Source organism: Sinohyriopsis cumingii, chromosome 7 (assembly GCF_028554795.1).
Source record: "Sinohyriopsis cumingii isolate HCF-2022 chromosome 7, ASM2855479v2, whole genome shotgun sequence".
Classification (NCBI taxonomy): domain Eukaryota; kingdom Metazoa; phylum Mollusca; class Bivalvia; order Unionida; family Unionidae; genus Sinohyriopsis; species Sinohyriopsis cumingii.
In genome coordinates, this window is record NC_142967.1 from 64,816,711 (window position 1) to 64,839,966 (window position 23,256).

General features: G+C 35.2%; 1 protein-coding gene across 1 annotated transcript in view; it reads right to left on the reverse strand.

The window, feature by feature from the left end:
- Window positions 1-23,256, reverse strand: part of LOC149795406 (structural maintenance of chromosomes protein 3-like) — a 116,139-nt gene that overhangs the window by 80,044 nt on the left and 12,839 nt on the right. The window contains exons 3-8 of the mRNA XM_089965184.1: window positions 19,418-19,456; window positions 14,809-14,948; window positions 14,116-14,195; window positions 10,353-10,431; window positions 7,837-7,954; window positions 6,452-6,566 (exon numbers count right to left, since the gene is read on the reverse strand). Coding sequence (XP_089821310.1) covers window positions 6,452-6,566; window positions 7,837-7,954; window positions 10,353-10,431; window positions 14,116-14,195; window positions 14,809-14,948; window positions 19,418-19,456 — 571 coding nt within the window. The remainder of the gene's footprint in view (window positions 1-6,451; window positions 6,567-7,836; window positions 7,955-10,352; window positions 10,432-14,115; window positions 14,196-14,808; window positions 14,949-19,417; window positions 19,457-23,256) is intronic.

Consider the following 23,256-nt stretch of genomic DNA (forward strand, 5'->3'; position numbering starts at 1 on the left):
GTGTCTTTTTTTCAGCAAGAAGGCAGGATTTTCCTTAGAACCTCTGCTGCTAAATTCAGAAGGCTGGTGATCTATGAATTTTCTATACTTGATGGGAGTGATCAGTCTGCACTTGGCTTGCCTTACTTTCTGCAAAACATTCAGAATCACAAGTGGTTAGGAAAAAGGAATATGCATCTAGTTCCATTCCAGTTCATTAAAAGGGCATCAACTGCCCAGGCTTTCTGATCTGTGACTGGCAAATTAAAGGTTGATAGTTTGGAATTCCCCCTTGACACAAAGAGGTCCACAAGAGGCTGACTCCAGATGATGCAGATTCAACTTAAGACCAAAAGGTGAATGGAAAATTCCATGTGAATTGGTTTATTCTGCTCAGATGGCAAGTCTTCTTTTACACTGGCCTGGTTAGGATGTAGCAGACTTAAATGATTACACCACCTGAGAAAATCCAAAGCAAGAAGATATAACTGGGGACTAGGTATCTACTTGCCTTCCAAGACAATAGTGGATTGTTGGAAAGAATCTGGTCGCAAATAACAGATAACATCTCAAATAACACTGGTTATGATTTCAGCTGCCACTTGGATAGAAAGCTCCTGTTTATGTCTCTCATGAACCAGCAAAGAGCCAAATTCACACTAAGAGTCAAAGATATTACTGGGGTGAAAATGTACTCCCCAAGTGAATTGTAGATACCATTGAGATAAAATTCAAAAAGCACATTCCTTTTGGAGACAAACTTGATTCACTGTACACAGAAATAGAGCGAATGCGATCCAAACCATCCTTGTTGACAAAGAATCATGGATAAAATGAGTGAAACAAGGAATTTCATATCTAGGTACACAAGATTACTCACTTGGTTCCTTGGATAAAGTCAAACAGGTAGTTCAATGACACATATGTGAGGATGGTCCTTAAGAGTGACAAAACTCTGTCCATGATTCTTGTGAACACCCAGAGCCTCAAATTCGTAACAAATTCGTAACAAAAGTGGGTGACCAAAAGTGATGCCTGTTTCCTTGAGAGCAAACTTCCAGGAAGACCTGTGCATGGGAATATGAATGTATGTATCTTGGAAGACGAGGCTAACTGCAAAATCTCCTTCATGAACAGTGTTGAGGACCATCACAGGGAGATGCCATGTGCTGAAGCCCCCTACCCTTAGTGGGCTGTATGTAAAGAGTAGCACAAGCACTGTGTTGTTTTCTGCCAAGAAGAGAAACTGTGCCGAACCTATTGTATGCAGTTCAGAAATATGAAATTGCAAGATGCAGGTTGAAATCTGAGGATGACACTGCAGTGGTTTGTGCAGTGTGAACACAAACTGAAATGCATCTGTCGTCCATGAAAAGGGGAATTGGAGACCAAGTTTTGAGCTGACCTGTTGCGTACACCAGCCATGAGAAAGCTGATTCCCAGGCATGTCTGTCAGCAGGGATTTCACCAGTGGGAATTAAGCTATGCTGAATTCACTGAAATACAGCCACTGAGATCATGTCAAGCTAGGAGCCAAAAGCTACAACAACATACCAGAAAATATTTCCAGTCTGACATTCCCAGTCATACATATTTCTGGTGATTTCTGGAACTTTGTATTTTTAAAAGGCCTAGGTGAAGTAAGGTGAAAGTGATAGCTGCAAAACAAAAGAACCTGCAGATGCTTGGATGTTTAAGTTGCCTCTTAAAGCAGTGTAAGATATTGATGACTAAACCAGACTGTGGTAACTGTTTGATAGTTTTATTGACTGATTGATTGATTGTGTTTTTACAGCGCATCAGCACTGTTAGACTATTTAGCGCCATACAAAAGGTTATATGCAGGATTATTTAAAAGAGATAAAAGGTTTCTTATCAACCAGCGACAGAAATATCACATAGTTAAAAGCAAAACGATAAGATGGTAAGGGCAATATATAAAGCTTCCCGATCAACAGGAAATGTAAATGGTGTGTGTTAATGAAGATTAGATGAAAAGGAGGTATAAAGGATGGTATATACATTACATAAAAACACTCGTGGTGGCAGCCTAAAAGTTATATCTTAGAATAAATATTTACTTCTTTCAGGAATTCCAAAATAGAAGTGACATTTCTTATATCAAAAGGTTCCTTCATGTCATGCACATTGTAATACTGATCGCGCAAAGGTTGTAGGTCTAAACACTCTATCAAAAAGAGCTTAACAGTGAATGGTTCATTGCAAGAAACAAACTCTGGTGGGTCTTCGCCTTTTAGCATGTGAGAGTGGGTTATATATGTATGACCAATTCTAATTCTTGCAATGACTACCTCCTCCCTATGGATGGTTCTGTAGGAAGGAGTCCATTCCCCTAGGGTTGGCTTGATTGAATGAAGTTTGTTATTCACTGCATCATTTCGTGATGCCAACCACTTCTGACATAAAGACCCTTTGATATTAGGTTTAAAATCAGTATATGGTATTTTAAAATCAGATGGTTCAGAGGATAGGAGGGCCATTTTGGCAGCGGGATCTGCTTTTTCATTATCTTTAATACCAATATGGCTGGGTTACCAACAGTATACTATATTGTGGGAGGTACTCAGCTCAGTATTTTTGAGGATACAGTAGTCCCCCTCTTGAACGGCCCCCCTGACCAGCGGCCACCCGCTTCTTACGGCCAGAATCCGTTGGCACCGACGAGTTTGTGTTCAAAAGTACCCCTCGCGAAAGGCCACCCGGCTAACGCGACCAGCGGCCAGCATATTAGTGCAAAATCATAAAATTTACCCCTCACAAGCGGCCGCATTTTATTTGAATATGTATCCAGAACCAGTATTGTATTCATAACGTGTGTTAAGTAATCCGATTTCTGTTTCCCGATGTCAGGTTTTCGTTACTGAAAGAAGTGTTGAGTAAAGTACATTTATCACTAAGGTTAATATTATATCATTTACGCCTCACGAGAAGCCAAATTTATTCCATAAAAACCGAGAAAGACTCAAATTTTAATCCATACAAAAGGGTACGTACATGTAATCCAATTAGCCTTACTATTGTGTTATCATAAGATGTCCGGTTTAGTCACTCTGATAATTGTTAAGAAAACAATTATCGAACAGTAGAAACAGCTGAGAAGTGGCAGTATCGATGTGCAATACCCAAGTCGGCAGGAAAATGGTTTAATGGTCTTTATGGCTTCCCTTAGTAAGATGTTGAGCTTGTTCACTTTGGTAATCAGTGGCTATTACCCCTGACAATAATTGTCAAAATTACGAATCCTAGCGGCCGCAAGGTCAAATCTGCGTGATGTTAATGGTACATATCGAAGCCGTTTTGGCTTCTCTCACCTAGTTTCAAGAAATGTATAAAAACATTAGGGTACCAGACTGCGAATGACGAATCACGTGACAAGATCACTTCCTTTAAAAACACGGCAATTTGTTCAGATGCATACAAAATTGTTTTATTAGTATTGTAGTTGGCAACATGAATAACTTACTGCAAAAAGATCAACATGTCATCGAGGAAAATAAAAATTCTCAGTTTAGAGGAGAACGTGAAAGTAATTCAACTGACGGGAGGTGGGGGGGGGGGATCGTCGAGGATCCTTGCAGAAAACTAACGTCGGGAAGACTCAGATAAACAATATCGTGAAAGATAATGAAACAATTCTGCAGAAGTGGAAAGGTGAAATGGACGGAGAAAGGAAGATTGTTTGAGCCAGGAGACGTTTGTATCCTGATTTGAAACACAAGAAAAAGCAAAAATTTTGTCAGTTGAACTGGGATATGACGACTTTACCGCAAGTAACGGATGGTTGCACAGATTTCAAGTGCGACACAATATCAAGTATTCTGTCATTAACGGCGAATCAGCTGATGTTAATAATGAAGTTGTCGAAGATTGGAACAAAAGACTAAACGATATATGCAGGGGATATGACAGCAAGGATATTTTTAATGTGATGAGACTGGTTTGTTTTTTAGACTGTTACCAACAAAGTGACGTGATGTGAACTGTAACATAATTATAAAGACAGTTTTATAACTGTATCAATGGTTATTCATAGCAATTTTTTGCAAATGATGACAAAGTTTGTTTTACATTTATTTCACATCATGCATGTGATTTTTTAATTAAAATATTAAATATTTAAAATTAAATGTACTTGTGACTTTTTTCATATGTATTTACTATTCGCATTTGTCATCCCCCTCTAGAAAGGCCACCCGCATTATAAGGCCACTTTCCTGCTGCATTAGGGGTGGCCTTATAAGAGGGGGACTACTGTATTGGTTAATAATGGATAACTGATTGAAAGAAGGCTGGTCTTTTCCTACTTAATTGGCCAAATGGATGCAGGAATTCTGTAAGACAGAGCATGAAGACAAGGTGGGTAAAACTCTAAATGAAGAGAGAAGACTTCTTTAATGGCTGTGCAGAAGGTGGAGTCATCTCTGGACATTGTGGAACTTAATTAAGAGGCTTGCACGCTTATGCATTCATGATCAGAGATTTGGAGTGACAAGAAAAAATGTTTAATGTGATTTTATTGACATATTGGCAAAGTAGATGATTGGTGACAATGAAAACAAACAGGAGGTCTGCCTAAGTTGTGAGATGTCTATCTCCTGGAGTTCATTTGAAAGTCTGAAGACCAAGTGCCTGGCAATAGAAAATGACATAGCCTGTGCTGGAACACAACGAAGCCCAGATCAATGCTGGCCACCCTGTGATGCCTTCATAGAACTGGTACTGGATATTGTAAAAGACTTGTTCACCCAATCTGGTGCTGACTGCATTGGGCATTCATGATAAAAGTGGGTCTGGAAGTGGCATGACCAGGTGCCAGATTCTATTTGCATTTAGAGTCCAAGACTATGTATGCCGAGAAAACAGATCACCACCATAACTAACCCTGGTGGTAAAAACCATAGGTGGAGACTGTGCCAGAGCTAGAGTGGATGAAGCCTTAGGCTGGATGATGTGCAATGCTGAAGTACGATACCAGCTATCCAGTGATTTATCACCACAGCTAGTGTCAGGGTCTATATGTGGTGATAGATTGTCCACAAGGTCACCATACAATGCTTTTACTGGCTGGGTAATTTTTTTTAATGCTAGCTCTGCCAATCAGATTCAAGATCATCTCACTCAATACCAAACTCAGCCAAGAGCTTGAAGATGAAAGCCCTTATTTCAAGTTAGTATCAGATCAGAAATATGATTTCTAGAATAGTAACAAGATCAGCTAATCAGATGCAAGATCATTTCAATAATATTATCAGACCTGTCAACCCTGATGAGTCCATCTCAGTAAGGCAGTTGATTTTTTTCCGTAAGATTGACCAGTTTTCAGTAAGGTGCAACAAAATATCAATAACTGAGGTTGTAAAGCTGGAAAACATATTTAAAAGTTTGAAGCATTGACGATAAACATCATGTTCAACTGAAAAGTTTGTAAAGTATGCAAAGACTTTATTTACCACTAGTACAGTTGTACAAACTCTAGTTCCAAACCCTATGCAGCTCAATGGCTTGTTGCTATCTCTCAACTTAACATAATTCTTGGAAATTCTTTTCCATTTCACATGATGATGGCAATCATATCTCCTGCCATGAGACATACTCAAAATGGCATGTGATGTCCAATAAACATAATTGTGTCCTTTCCAGCTTTTATTCACAAGAATCTGAATACTTTTTATTCCTCTGTGTTGATTATCAACACTTTTCTAGAAGATTATTTTCCCATTCATCTTAAACATGCATCGCTTTCTGGATGCCATTTTTAAAAATTCTATAATCAACAGTTTGATCATGCAGATGCTTTGCATGAACAAACAGGTGAAGTTTAAAGCGTCTGGGTGCTGCTGTAAAGTTAGTCTGGTTCCCTAATTTCACTAATTCTAAGATGAAACCTGGATCCAAATAAAACACGGATGAACCAATTATCCAGATTTTTTGGCAATGATAATTTTTCAGTAGTTTTTACTTTTATGCCATAAATCAGTATTTTAAGGGTAATTTTGTAAGACTTACAGCAAAATCATAAAAGTTGGCAGGTCTGTAATATGTGCATCTCTAACTCATAAAATCTGTAAACGATTTTGATGATACATGTAATTATGCAAAATTGGATCAAAACTGAACCAGAAATAAGGAAAAGGGGTAACAAGCTCTGCGAATCAGATGTATGCTTGCCATATTAATGTGCATAAATCTTAAATTAATATGAGATACTGGAGATATGAACCTATATTCCAAGCTTGATCAAAATCAGATGAAAAACATGAAGGGAAAATGACAGACAATGGACATGTGGCATACAATAAGTTCATAAGTTCACCATCCCAATAGGCCAAGTGAGATAAATGTTTGTTTTTGCATAAAGTGGATATTTTTATCAGCTTTAAACATTTGGGTGCACACTCTTAGTTAGGTTTTTAGGTTCCAAGAACTTTTATTTTACAAAATATGAATTTACCTTCTCATTTTGTCCCATTTCTGATATTCCTTCAATTCTTCTTTCTCGGACTCTAGAGTGTCCAGTCGCTCCTCAATGTATTTCAGTAGGTCATTGATCTTCTCCCTTTTTCCCTCTGAAAAAAGGTAATTCCTCTTATCATCAACTTATATTTAAAGTTTTTACTTATCTAGCAATCACAAATATAGAATTGGACACTGAAATTTGTAGCCCCATCAAGTTCAAATTTCAAATGTGAATTCCCAGCATAAATGATCATAACATATAATGGGTAAATGTCCCAATGTGAATTTAATGACAACATTAAATGAACAAAGGAAAAAAAACTGAAAACATAACCTTAAAACCTTCAAGTTTATACAGTTTTATGTCTCGAAAATACAGGGTTAATATTAGCTGCACCAATGACCCTGTCTAAAAAAAATCTGTCACAAATTCCTTCTATTTTGCCTGAAGGGTGTATAAAAATAACCCAAGAAAATAAAGATAGAAAAACGTCATGGTCGATTTTAGGCTGAATTGAGCACATCCTAAGTTTATTGAACAGTGTGCACTCATTGTCAAAGAAGCATAAAATGATAAATTTCTTCAAATGAAAGAAACGTCTGATTTTGATTAGTCTGGGCACCACAAAAGCATACTGTCAATGATCAATCATAGAAAATATAAAGAGATAATCAAATCTCAAAATGTATTTCCAAAATAGTGTACAGAAAGGAAACTAATTTACACACAAATGTCCAATATAAATTCTTGAGGGGAGCAGTTACTTGTGCACAATAAATCTTCATATCCTAGTACAGAAGGCTTGCAACAGGGGAAACTGATAAAGACCACTGGTGCGCCTGTCATGGATTTATTAATTCCTGCACTAAATATTCACTTCTCCAACAGTATATACTTTGAATAGCCACTCATCGACTAAAGCATAGTTACCTGTCCACTAAGATAACGATATCTTGAATGGTGATCAGTTATTTTAGCAAGCAAACACACTGTACTAAAACAGTGCTCTAGTCTGTATCTAAAATGACATTCAGACCAGATAATGCTGGAAAAGTGAATAATAATTCCATAAATTAATAAATCCCTGATGTGATTGACAGTGATAAAAAAGGCAAGATTATTTGCATACTCCACTTTTTTCTACATGACTTGCATTTTAACATTAGACCCAACATTTTTTCATCAATGGAATGAATGTTCTACAAATCTAGAATGGCACATTTACCAATTAAAATATAAAAGCATAAATAATAGAAAACACAGCTGAATGCATCTAGCTATTATGGTTTGGGGTTACTGCATGAATCCTTCTAATACAAGTTCAGACTATCAAGGCTTCCTAATAATTTAAGACTGGGTTATGATGCTGCCATGATTACCTGTTTCTCTGAGTATGACTTTACTCTCCTCCTTTCTTTCATCATAGACCTTGGTACCAGCCACCTCTCTCAACAACTTGAGTCTCTGGGAGTCGGGGGCTGTGGCCATTTGATTGATCTAAAATTGAGTCACATATAAATCCTCATTATTTTGAAGTACAGAAAGACAACTACAGTGCAGAATTGGAAATCTATAAAGGACCAACCTCTTAACAAAGTTGATATCACTCACTCCAAAGTCAAACATCTGTCAATTACATGTCATCTCCAATTATGTTCCACAGTTTTACATATCCATTTTATAACAGTGTAGAAGGTTGCATGACATTTCAAACATATATGCCATATTTTATGCATGTATGGATGATATTACCTAATCTCCAGGCCATCTCTGCAAAGGTAAATAAAGCTGTAAAGAAAAAGGAGCAATTAATATTAACTAAGGTTTTCCTTTTTTTCATTCAACACATCATCTTGTTCTGAAGTTTACTATGACTATGTAGATGCATGCAGTAAAACAATATATATGAGAACAAGAAGCGTAAGTGGGTCTGAGATATCTCACTTGGTTGATATGTGTCTAATAACCAAATGCATTAGCAGCTGGCCAAGAAATCTGGGACAACAGGATGCTTTTTGAAAATTTCTTCCAATGATACTGATTGCATCTGTTTCAAGGTTTCTTTAACCTCTGTTATCTTCATCCATAAATAAATAAAACTGACCAGACACTAGGGCACTTCTGTCAAAGTTGGTCAAATTCCATTCAGAACTTTATTTCAACTATGTAAATGATTTTCTATGTTTAGCAGCAACTGACAAATCTGATGGCAGAACATCATCATCTGTATAAATCTGAAAGGCATTCAAGCAAGGACACTTTCTGACGAATCTGTATAAATCTGAAGGGCATTCAAGCAAGGACACTTTATGACAAATCTGTATAAATCTGAAAGGCATTCAAGCAAGGACACTTTCTGACAAGTCTGTATAAATCTGAAAGGCATTCAAGCAAGGACACTTTCTGACGAATCTGTATAAATCTGAAAGGCATTCAAGCAAGGACACTTTATGACGAATCTGTATAAATCTGAAAGGCATTCAAGCAAGGACACTTTCTGACGAACCTGTATAAATCTGAAAGGCATTCAAGCAAGGACACTTTCTGACGAGTCTGTATAAATCTGAAAGGCATTCAAGCAAGGACACTTTATGACAAATCTGTATAAATCTGAAAGGCATTCAAGCAAGGACACTTTCTGACGAATCCGTATAAATCTGAAAGGCATTCAAGCAAGGACACTTTCTGACAAATCTGTATAAATCTGAAAGGCATTCAAGCAAGGATACTTTCTGACAAATCTGTATAAATCTGAAAGGCATTCAAGCAAGGACACTTGCTGACAAATCTGTATAAATCTGAAAGGCATTCAAGGACATTTTCTGACAAATCTGATCAAAGTCTGTTAAGCAGTAGTTCTGAAGTTAAAAGTGCTTCTAATTTCTGTATCAGCAGCCATACTGGATGGTAGATCAGGATCATCTGTTTAAACTTATAAGCCCTTTATGACGAAATATTTTATGTAAAATTTTATCAAATTATGTTCTGTATTTTTTCAGAAGTTCAAAAGATTTTCTTATTCTGTGATGTTGGCCATATCTGTCTGTGAACTGACATCATTTGTTTAAATTTCAAGCCCTTACATTACTAAAATCTTGTCACGCTTAGCCAATTTCTGCTCAGTAGGTTATGAGAAGAATTCATTCAATTTTTTTTCCTCCATTTTTAGTAATAGTGGCCATGTTTGAGAGTGGAATGGCATCATTTGAGTAGAAACCTTAAGGTATATTATGTCAGTATGCCTTCTGTTAAGTCAGATCAAATTCTGCAAAGCAGGGATTTTTTTTGCAAGTAAGAAGTCATTTAATATTTTCCTGTTTATAGCAACAGTGATGATATAGAGATGACTGATCAGCACAGTCTATAAAATTTAAAGCTCCCTGCCATGATATTTTCTGTCAAATTTTCGCCTGAAAGCCAGGTGTATTAAATATCATTAGTGAATTCTGAATATTATACACTTTACATCACTGAATGTAACTTGATATATAAAGCTTCCCTGACATTACAGAAATGCTTTTTCTTCAAGACCAGACTTATAATGGTATTTTCTAATGCCAAAACTCAAGCCCTCCAACAAATTAAGACATCAACTTCCACATAGTATAAACATAGTCAGTATTGTGCTGACATGCTATTAAACACACACACACACACACACACACACACACACACACACACACACACATCTGGCAACAACAACACCATTGTCCCAGTTATGGGTTATGATAATACATTGTTACTGGAAAAAATTAAACATCTTGAAGGAATGATGGAAAAACAATATCAGAAGATAAATGCAAGTTTCATTTTATCTTTAAGTGACAATACAACATATTTTTTGTGTAAAACAGATATAATAAAACAGGTTCTCGACAACTCAAACATTACTTACTTTGCCCTGCTTGACAATGTAGTATGGATTACTTCTTGAGAAACCTGCACTTTCCAGCAAATTCATCACATCACCCTTTCTAAAAAAGTAAAAAATTGTAATAGTAATATATCTCTCTCTCTCTCTCTGTCTCTCTGTCTCTCTCTCTCTCTCTCTATATATATATATATATATATATATATATATATATATATATATATATATATATATATATATATAAAACTGTATAAACTTATATGCCCTTTACACCTAAATGCTTTGCGCAAAATGCAATAAAATTATGCTCAGTGTTTCAAGAAAAACCAGCCACTACAACACAAATCAATATTCAATGTGCTTAATATAAGGCAGACCAATATAAAATGCACACACAAGGAATACTGGATTCTGCAAGTGAGAACTCAAGGTAAAATTTGTCTAAATGAATAAATATAACCTTTCTAATGCAGTCTTGTCAATATTTCAGTCAGGTATGAGTTATGACCTGCATGGCCATCTCTGAAACAATTTTAACCATGTATATATTCCCCAACTCATGAAATGTTATTATCATTATTATTAATATTATTATTATTAACTGTAGAAAACTGTGCTAAAGTTTGACTAAACATGAGTCCATCAAAGAGACCAACACTCTGCTGGGCAAAAAGAATTTCCAGGAATTCAAGATAAGACCATTTCTTCCTTTTAACTTCTCAGTGCTGAGACCATTCTGATATTCTTATGCAATAACAAGATTTTCAAATTAGCTGCTTTGATTGACGTACTGGATGTCTGATTTGTACCATTTTCATTTAGGACAAAGTAGACATTATTAGAAAACTTTTGGTGAAAACCCCCATGTTATAATGATTATTCATTCAAAGGGAGTAGTGACAGCAACATTTCAGAGACAACCTTTGTGACAGCCATATCTGATGTACAACTTTTCACTAGAACCAGCTATATATCATTAGAAATCTATCATGAAAACTCATGTGAACAAAGCCATCAATTTGGGAGGACTAAGGATACATTTTCAAGAGTTAGGGTCAGATGGCTATACTGAGTGTTTGTCACTTTCATTAATGATGAACTAGACCCATAAGAACCCTTTTAATGAAAACCTGATGTCAAAATGACTTTCCATTTAAGAGTAGAGGCAGCAACAAGATCTCAAAAACGATCAGATAAGATCAGCACCATTTTAACTTAAGGATCAACAAAGCATTATAAGATGACTTTTAGTGAAGACCGCATGCTGATATGACCATTCATTCAAGTGAAGTTATAAAAAGATTTTTTTTTTTATCAAGGATGAACAAGACATCATACAAATTTTCCTGGTAAAAAAACCCCACTGACAATATGACTTTCCATTCAGGTGACAACAAGATTTTCACATCTGCCATATTGGACCTCAGATCAGTAATATTTTCACTGAGGACAAACTAGACGTCACTGAAGTCTTTTGGTTAAACTCCATGTCAACATGACTCAGACATGATTTTGGTCATCCATAAAAAAAGCTGAAAAAAATTGTTTGGTGGGGGGGGTCCCTCCTCCAATGATGTCTCGAGAGACAGTGCCCCTGATCCAGTGGTCCAAATGCAGAATGGGACCATACAAACCGTTTTTAAAAAACCAGATCAGAAATGATATAAAAAATGGACTATATCAAGAAAAATCTTATTAAGTCAGGAGAAAAGCTGAATTCCACTTTAAAACGGAGAAAACTCATGTCTGATGACTAAAAGACAAAATTAATTTTAAGATCTGAATCGCAGGATCAGCATAATCATTTAAGACTACCTTGACATCATACTTAGCCATTTACTGAAAACCTCATGATGATATTACTTCTATTAAGGAGCAGTAGCGATCAAAAGATTTATAAGCTGGCCATTGTGTTTTGACGATACTGGGTGTCACATCAGCATAATTTTCATTAAAGACCAACTGTACATCATAAAAGTCTTTTGGTAAAAACTCTCTGTCAATGACTTTTTGTTCAGAAGGAGTTGTGATAAGAATTTCAAGATGGTTTCCATAACGGCTATACTGGATATCAGATTGGCACCATTTTTATCCCAACCAACTAAATTTTCAAGATGACCAATGTGGCATTTACATTCCATTTCATATTGGCACCTTTTTAATTAGGACCAATCAGACATCATAAGAAGTCTTTAATTTCTGACGGTTAGAAAATCTGACTAAATATGTAATCTGAACAAGTTATATGGGTTACTTCTTTCTTTTCTAAAAGAATTACCAAGTCCTAATGATGAGCACCACTTCAAACAGCGACTACTGTTATGATGTTTTCTTCAGATCTATTTTGGGGAAATGGTGATCACTTGTTATGAAAGATAATATCATGTGTAACAACTATAACTAATTTTCATGATTTCAGATATAACTGCGACAATAGTCTGCTACCTGTACTATATATCAAGTTATTTATTGATTTCTGGATATGATCATACTTCAAGAAAGCATTCACACCAACCACTGTCATTCTTACAAATTTTAAAGTTTAATAGTACATGCAAAACAAAATTTCAAGCAAAGCACTATAGCTTCACACACTGTGGCTGTCACACAAACACAACTCCTGTATTTGATCCAAACAGAACATCAAGTAGGATGTTTCCCAACTTATTTCACTCTGGTCCAACAACAAAGCATGAACAACTTCTGATTGAGAAGCAAGTGACTACGAAAGTTTTACAGACACTGGACTTTGTGAAGCTGACAGACAAGTAACTATGTAAACACGAGATTTATTAAAAATGAGAAACAAGTAACTACAGAAAGCCTTATTAATAGTGACATGTCTCTTTAAAAAGTTACTGTCCCCCAAAAAATTTGGTAGATGGTGGACACATGGTCCCCTGTCCCAAGGATTCTAGATGCAACACTGCCTTACTTTTGCTCCAGCCTTTTGTGATGAATGTTATATGTAGATTTAATACTGGGCATATTATTTTCTCAAACCTTTCATCTGACACCAGAAGTCAACAGTATTATTTAAATTGACATGATGTATCAGAAATAACAACTGTAATCTGCTTTACAATATATGCTGAAGATATGTGTCAAATAATGCTATTTGACATCAGAGCAGTGTATGTTTTCATCAACAACTTTTACAATACTCATGGATATGTTGCTTTGCCTGTTCTTGTTGATAAACGGCAAATGTTTCCAAATTAGAGTATTTTATATTATCAGTGTTACATTGTTCTATAACAACAGCATCACAAAATTTCTTTAAAGTAACTAGTTTATTCAGTGAATTTTTGTGACATAAAAATTATAAAATGGAACAAAAAATGTAAAATACTGAACTGTAACTGTGACCTTAAAGATAGAATGTAGTAAGCAACATACTACCATCTAGTTACAATATAAAAATTTCATCCCATAATCTCAAAAAGCCAAATTGATTTCTGGCCATCAATTTCATTGTCAATGTATTATCAATACTAATTTTCATACAACTCACGAGAAGATTTAAATGCTTTGAGTTAGCATATCATGCATCACATATACGAGTTACCATATGTAGCAGGTCTAGCAAGGGGCATAATTCAACTGACTGAGAGAAGATTGGCAAAGCAGGTCTAGCAAGGGGCATAATTCAACTGACTGAGAGAAGACTGGCAAAGCAGGTCTAGCAAGGGGCATAATTCAAATGACTGAGAGAAGATTGGCAAAGCAAGCTACTGATTCTACTAATGTAACACAATAATTTTTTTTGAAGGCACTGATTACTCACGTGACCATTTTCTTGTCTAGGAAGTACTGATCCTTTTTGGACCCAATAACTCGTCGCAACACAACTTCATCTTTTTCTATCTGCACAAACATAAAAATGCTAAAATAGACTATGTGGTATGAGTAAGGTAGTCATACTGACTAAAATTGAATACTTCCACGTTTAACACAAGATGAACTATGCAATTGCTGGACTCACAGAATAGCTTCATAAATCTATCTATTACTGAAATGACATGTTTTAGTTAGGTCCATAACTATTTCTTGATAATTTTCATTTTTCTTTTATAAAATCTTGGCACAAGATCATGACTAACTTCCCCAATCCATGAACACAACCTTTCCCATAATCAATTACTGCAGATCTTAAATGCCCCCAGGTGAACCTTACTTGCTTCAGTTGGAAGTCATTTTTAAACTTGTACCATAAACATGCACTCACCAGATGAATATTATGACCATCTCATTCAAAAAGCAGGTTCGTGACATGCAAATATTTATGCCTAAATCAATTTTTCCTCTAACAATTTTTTGTTGTTGCCTTGTAACAATATTTATAAGAACGATAACAATGAGATTGGCTGTTGATTATGGAAGACGCAACATGTCAATCACAAATTTCCTTTACTTGTTTCTTTCTCTATTAAATTGTAATACTGAAAGCTATGGGTAAGTAGCATGTAGCAATACTTACTGGGATTCTGTTGTCTGAGTTGTCAAAAATGACCTCCACAAAAGCAGAGATGACACGCGGTCCTGTGCCCTCATGAAGCAGGGCCTGTCTCTGTTCTGGTCTTAAATGGCTGAACTCATCTGACAGCACAAACTGAATGGCTGAGGATATAAATGAAATGTGAAATAAATGTTAATGATATAAATATGTTGTTCTTTTTTAACCAGAGTATAAGGGACCTATAGTAAAATTTAAATAGAGATAAATCTACAACTTTAAGAGACAACATATGATAATAATAACAACAACAACAATAATAATTACATCACATATCATATCAAGATGTATAAGACAAATTTGACAGCTCAAACTACTGGAACATTTTTCCATGCCCACCTAAAACAAATGACTAAGCATCAACGTGTGGCAAGTAGGGGTGAAATGATACACCTGTGCCATGTATCAATATGAATTCACAGCTGACCAGAGTTTCCACAAGGGTTGAGCTACTACTGGTTCCTTGTACCGATTTAGGATGGAAAAGTCAGTACAAGACCAAATGTTACCAGTACAAACTGCTACTCAACAAATCTCATCAATGCATGGTTGATTACTTGCAGAGTGGAGAAAATTATGTTGTAAGCAACTCTGTAGAGTAAGAAAATGAAATGAATGAGTTTCTGACAAATTCCACACAGGACTTCAAATTTGATCCTATCCGCGACTCAGTAAATTATCAGGTCAACATCATTAAATGTACCTCATTCGTTTCACACAAAGCATTTAAATGAATTAGTTACTTTTAGCTATATGTAATGATGCTGACCTGAAAATTTAATGAGTTCAAGATATGATAAAATTCACAATTCTGTGTGGAACAAACTATAGTGCAATCCCATTCCAATGTTGATCACCAACCTAATTCATACACAATAATAACTCTGATTCAGATTTTATTTTAAAGTCAACAATTAAAAGAGTTTCCATGCACCACATAAAATGTTTATTTTTAGTAACTTGTGTTTGCGAATGCCTTCAAAAAATTAGCATGGTTAGATCACATAACTTACAGTCAACTATAAATAGAAACTGGCAAAATCCAGACCATGCCGGTCCCCCAGCAAACAAACACTTAGTTATTTGTTTGCTAGAAATAGTGATAACAAGATCCATAAAGTGATCATATTGGAGATCGAATCTGCATTCTTTTCATTTAGGACCAACCAGACATAAGAATTCTACTGGTGAAAAGCCTATGTAAACATGATTTCCATTTAGAAGTAGCAAGAAGATTTTTAAGATGGCTGCCACAGCAGCTACATTTGATGCATTAATTGTGCCATTATTATTTAGGACCAGCCTCTAAAAATAGTTGGATGTCTTTTGGTAAAAAGCCCATTTCAAGATGACCATATATCCGAGCAGTGATAACTAAATTTTCTAGATGGCCACCACATCCCCCACACTGGAGGTCAGACTGGCACCATTTTCATTTTTGACCAATAAAACATCATAAGATGTCTTCTAGTGAAAGCCCTATCCATTCAGGAGGTATGCTTTAAGTTTTTTATGGCATCTCAGCACCATAGTGATTGAATAGTGTACAAATCTGAAAAAATGTAAAATGAATCACACAAAACTTTTGGAACATGTATAGAAATTTAATGACACTAGTAAAATCATGAAAACATATTGTCAAAATCTGTTATATAAACCACAAATTCTCAGATAGTTCACAATTTTTCTTGGGCAATAAATCATCATAAAATGTTTACATTCAGTTCAAGCCAAAATACTTTTATCTCACAGAGTGGAAATTGACATATTTAACAAGAATGTGTACACTATCAATGTACATTAGCATGGTATGCACTCTGATGAAGGTTCACCTTTCAGGAGGCATGAATGAATTAGGTATGTGTCTATTACACAGTAGGAACAATATCACCTCATTTCTACCATTTGTTCTATATGAGAGAAGCCACTCTCTTACAGTGGGTTTGATGTTCTGAAGTTTGTGAAATTTTTATTACGTACATTTTGCCAAGTTTGACGAATGTGCTGATTCCTACAGCAGTTGAAGTTAGCATGCAGAATGTTCATTTGGAAACAGGTGATTGCAGTGCTGCTTTGGCTATTTTGTCTGCCCTTTCATTACTATTAATCCCAATATGACTAGACTGCCAAAACTGTAAAATACTTTTCCCCCAACTATAAAAGAATATCGTGTTTCAGTAAGATCTGATATTAAGTGGCCAGATTCAAGATTCTGCAAAACTTTAAACATGGAAATGTAACCTGAAAAGATGTTAAAAATTTTGAGAGATATTTTCGAGATGGCTGCCATGGCAGCTATTTGGATGTCAGATCAGCATGTTGTTTGTATTTAAAGACCAACCAGCCATCACAAGGAGTCTTCATGGGAAAACCCTATGTTCACAAAACCATTAATTCTGGTAGAAAAGAGACCAGATTTTAAAAATTGCCACAGTGGTGACCATATTGGATGTCTGAGCAGCACATTTTCATTTAGGAAAATGTGAATAAATGTGAAAACTTTCATGGCAAGTCCTACAAGCAGTTTAAAAATAGCAAAAACAAACTTGTGCTAAAGGACAGACTGACGATGGACAGCTGGCTAGCCCAGGCATAACACTTCTGGTTTAAGATCAGCAGAACTAATGAGCATGAAAGATGGAGATAAACTGCTTGAAAAATCCTGGAAAACTGCAAAAGGCACAAATTTAATGTTTTTATATTTGAAAACTTAATGCAAAATCCCACTGCATTAAATCAAACACAAAACATTAGATCATCTCTAGTAACTGTCACAAGAAAACAATACAATATACTGCAGTATCATCAATTTTCATGGTTTTCGTTGTTGTCCTGAACCAAAAATTTAAATCCCTAACGAAAAAATGAGCCACACAGGATGACCCTACCCCTATTTTCTTAGTGTTTCATTCCTAGAGATTAACAGAGCTACTATTATTTGATAAATCAAGGTAAATACTGTAATCTGGTAAATAAATATTAGCTTTTACATGTGTTTGTTTTATTTTTTATTTTAACCTTTTGAAATAAGAATTATAAATCATTTTATATTGTTTCAATGCACATGTTCAATAAGGTATCCGATGGCTGTTAATTTTACACTCACTGCCTTAAATTGATATGGAAGGTAAGTAAGGATAGAGAAAATAGAGAAAAAGCATAAGGTATTCACACAATAGTAACATTGAAAATGAAAGAAAATATAATGCAAAATAACAGTATATGAAAATTAAATTTAACATTTATTCAAATCGATCCTTCATTCGAGTACAACTGTTGTTGAAACGTTTAAATCCTTCTGAAAGCACATTTCATTTTATCCATGCATTTTTAATCCCAAAGAACAACAATCCTGTAAAATATTCTATTTTTTGAAACACTATTATTAATGAAACTCTATGTATATACACTCATTACAACAGAGTATTAAAGCTCACACTTCAGATTTTTGGACACAGTGCCTGTATCAACATCATGTCAATCAAATCATTGGTACTCACAAATGCTTCTCAGGTAAATAATCCCCAAATTGCTGAATTAAACAAGTCCAGCTTTCTCAAAACCACTGATAATTAGGTCCGACCTTTCACTCATTGTCGCATGAGCTGCAATTATCCATTCTGCATCAATTGGCTTGATTAATGAGTTTGCAAGGTTTACTAATACTGTGCACTGATCGTCACCAGTAACTTCTTTTTCCATAATGGCATCCATGACCTGTTTAGCATACCACTCGTGGAAATGTGACTATAATTCTTCTAAGTTCTTTGTACTCTTTCTTACTGTCAAGTCTAGTGGTTGAAGTTGGTCTGTACAAGAGGCAGACACAAACATCAACTGCCTGGTAAGCAAGTACATGTGCAGTGTTCGCAGCTTCTGTCGGGTTAAGAAGTCCAGGAACCGATAGAGGTCTAAGTTGAATTTTACCACTCTTAAGCCACAGTGTTAAAGACATGATCGTCAAAAAGTACTGATGGTGCAACTTGATGGACTGTGGTTTAAGTAAGAGATCATTCATATGTACTTTAATAACTGACTGGCCTAGTGTTGTTCGCTGCATTGGCCTTTGATGTTGAGCACTCAAACGAAAACATGGCGAAAGTGATTATTCTTGACAGGTGTTTTATTTGTGCTCAAAGAGATGGAAGTATTGTTTTAGTGTTGTTGGCTGCGTTGGCATCGATTGATGTTATTCACTTGGTCAAAAACATGGTATAAGTATTGAACTTGCCAGGTCTTTGATTTTTGCTCATACACGTGGTAGCATAGTTTTAAATGTTAAAGTGACTGCAGTTTATGTCAGCATAGTTGTATTCTTTTGTATTCTTTATTTTGGGTATTTGTAGAGGTTTAACCATGAAAATAAATACCTACTAATATGCAAACATTGACAGGCAAAACCACAAATTTAAGTCCCCACAAAAATGCCTTTTAAAAAAATACAAAACCACGAAAATTTAGCCCAATGATAATAAATGATGCTACAGTAACCAGTAAAATCTACATCTTGATGTGCACAGTCAAAAAAAAAATGTGACTAGACATATTAAGTCAGAAGACATGAAATACTTACCGTAAAAGAAGTTACTTTTTCCTGAACCATTCCTTCCAACTGAAAGTAGAAAGTATGTCATCAATGCTTTAGTGACATTAAAGATTAGTGTAATTGACTTCAGTAACAGTTATTGGATGATACATAACTGCACATCCTGACCAAGTTGTCTGTACAATGTTAAATGTAAGGAATCATCAGTGATAAGCAGGGAATGAGGGAAAATTTTACCATATGCACTTATCTTTTCATAGGTAGCAAATGCAAGAACGATGGCTGGATTTGGGACCTCAGAAGCTTTCCAGTTATTAAACCTGGACCAAGTTCCCCGTCCAGCTATCATAAAATAATCTTAAAAAATGTACAAGCACAGCTCATATTCTGAATGCTGAATATTTGTAAACTGTCACGGGATATGCATTACTCTATGCTTTGAAGCAATTTGATTACTCCAAGCAGGATGCTGAAAGACCCTTTGCTTTCTCCACTGGGGGCATCAGGTCCCTGTCTGGAGTTAAGAGCCATTTTGTGATTAAGGGTTCCCTACATAAGTCAGAGAAAAGACATTTGAGTATTAACTTCTTGATTTACATTTCATTAATTTACACTAATAGACCTGTCTTATCCATATTTATGAAACATTGGTGGCTACTATTTGGGAAAATGTTACCATTAAACCATGCGTCTCTTGTGTATTTTGTTTGAACTGTAATTAGGGCATAACCGACTTTTGATCCGGAAATCGGATTCCACCGGATAGTATGAACTTCCGATTAATCGGAGTCGGACAAGGCAGGAACGACCGATTCTGATAATAAAAATAATAAAGTTGAATTTCTATAGCACCGTGTCTAACACTGTGTGTCATTCGATAGTGCGTTAATAAAGTTAAATAAGAAGTCAGAAAAGTCCAATATGGTCAACACAACGGGGTGAAACGATAATACTTGAGTTAGACCGAAAGATTTAAATTTATTAAAATATATAATACAGTCCTACCCGTTTATGTCAACATCCTCAATAATGAAGGCATAATATTGAATACATTGACACATGCTAATGAGGTATTAAAAGAAAATGATTCTTACAATCGTAAATATAAATAAAGTTAATAAGGAAACTTTCACAGCACAATAAACTTGTTTCAATCACCGATCACTTTGGAAAATGCAAGAATCGATCAGATTTCATTGCTTTTATTTAAGTCGCTGCAAGAGGCCAACTCTATAGGACCAAACAAAAGCCTGTTTTACTTTTATTTGACCGCGACATTAAAGCATGGCGGCAAGATCAACTAATTGTTGAATAAAGTACAGGATGGAACTGGCCGCTTGCCGACATAAATGATTAAGGCGGGAATATTAAAGCCTGGCGGCAAGATCAACTAATTGTTGAACAAAGAATGGGTCGGCACGGTGGCTTTGAACTTCGTTGCATTTTGCTCTAGTCCTGCCATATCCTTCCCCTTGTGACATCGGTGTGATATGCAAAACGTGTGTAACACGGTTTAAAAAGTTAATTTGAAAAACCTTTTAATTTAGCATTTCCGATTAATTGAATCGTATCCGGAATCGGAAAAATTTCATGCCCAAAATCCGGAATCGGAAATCGGTAGAAAAATGCTAATCGGTTATGCCCTAACTGTAATGAAGATAAAGATCCAAACTTAATGAGTGAGGATGCCCCATGAATGGATACCTAAGCCCCCCAGGGCAAATATGGACAGCCAAAGATAACATGGTGAAGGATAGCAATGACCAAGCAGGAGGAGATGGGACTTTCCTGGGGTGAGGCACAAGCCATTGCTCAAGACTGACCTAGAAGGTGGAAGATAGTTGCATCCTTTCTGTCCCATACAGGATGAAGAGGACTAATTATCTATGAATGAAGTTTACAAGAAATAACTTATTTATACTATGAGTTGTATGTTGAATGGTATGATTGAAATTAAGAATGCAAGTAAAAAATAAATAATTATATCCAATTGTAACTATTCTGAGTTTAAAGACAGAATATAATGCTATGATTGGAATCTTAATTTGTTTGACATTTCATATGTGCTACTAAGACTTGATGTAAATTCATTCACTAATGCCATGGATACTTACTCAAATCTGTCTCTGGTCCATTGTGAATTAAGCTCCACCTCCTGTCTTCAGAAGTATTACTTAATATATATATATATATATATATATATATATATATATATATATATATATATATATATATATATATATATATATATATATATATCTGGACACAATAAAATAATAATTTTTTCCTGTCTCAGAACTTATGGGGAAACTTTTTTCACCTAAGTCATATGTCCCAAGACGTAAGAAACGAAACAAATTTGTATTGCATTTGTGCTTCCCCTCCCCCACCGGCCCATTGCATGTTGCAATAAAATATATAAACAAAATGATTATTTAATAATAAAAAGAAAGAAACTCACCTTTTATTGTTATCATTTATTCATCTTTTCAACACCAGCATTAAAGAATAAAGTATATCCACGAAATCTGTATACGTAGTGTAGGCTTCCATACTGTAGTGTGTATGGCTCATGTCTGATAACACAAGACACATTGTTCATTGACATGAACAATGAGAAACAAATAGTGTTTGGTTGTGCTCAAAGTTTTAGGTATGTTATCCTACTGAAAAATGGATCCAACAAAATCACAAACAAGAGGTAAATAATCAACCGATATCTTGAAGACAACTGTCATTCACACATGATACGGTGTTAGGTACAAAATAACCAAGACTGAATTATATCCAGGTCTACTGTATGATAGCATCTTGCAAATAAAAATCATTATTTCAAAGCTCATTCACTTGAGTGCAAGTGATAATCTTTATGCCAACACGGGTTACAAAAGTATAATTAAAGCAAGTTATTGCCATATATATTATTTACCTGCAGACATCAATGCTCCTTTGTATTAATTATAACTACAGATGCCAAGCACATAGAAGCTCAGGTGGTGAATAACACAGCTGGTAGCGAGAAGCAAACTCCTTTTTTAAATCTGTATTAAAATCAACACTGATAACAACATTTTTATGAAATTAACTTTACTTAAAAGGGCTTTAAATTATCTACAAAAGTATTTAAATTTCATTAATAGGTAAGTTTTATTGTATAACGATATAATCACGTAATTATCAATCAGTTATCAAAATTGATGACTCTCAGTTAATTACTCTTTCCTGTGTGCATGCGTTGACACCAGTGTTTGTTTTGCCAATGCAGGTCACTAGAACCTCATGAATATTAACGAGGCATTCGTCAACTAAATGGGGAATGAATGACATTTCCTATGGTGTTTTGAAAATTTGCATATGGTGACCATGTGCTGAGAAAAATGTCCCTAAAATCTATTTTTTTTTTCAACTCATGAAAGTTATATTTCAATTTTCAATATACCGGTACAAAATACAATCTTTCTTTCGATACCAAATTTGTTTTTCAGAACAAATACCCACATTTAATTTTGATAGTATCCCTTTCACCAAGTTGACCTCCATAAGACACATGGGCGAAGCTGCCATATCGGTTTCATGATAAACATAACATTGATGTGAAAAGTCGCCGATCACAAGACAAATGGTGTGATTTATGTACAATGTTAGAATATTTTGTATCAGTAAGTAATTATTTTTTATATTTATTTATTTATTAAATATTTTGTGAAATATAGGGTAAATTTTGTCATATATGATCGTCCTCATGTTGACATGTATATGTAGATTTGACAGATTTATTCTCTAATTATTTTACAGTTTACCTTTCTTCTTCAGAACTTGCATCTAAATACAAATTAATGCCATATTATTGTGTGCAAATGATTTTT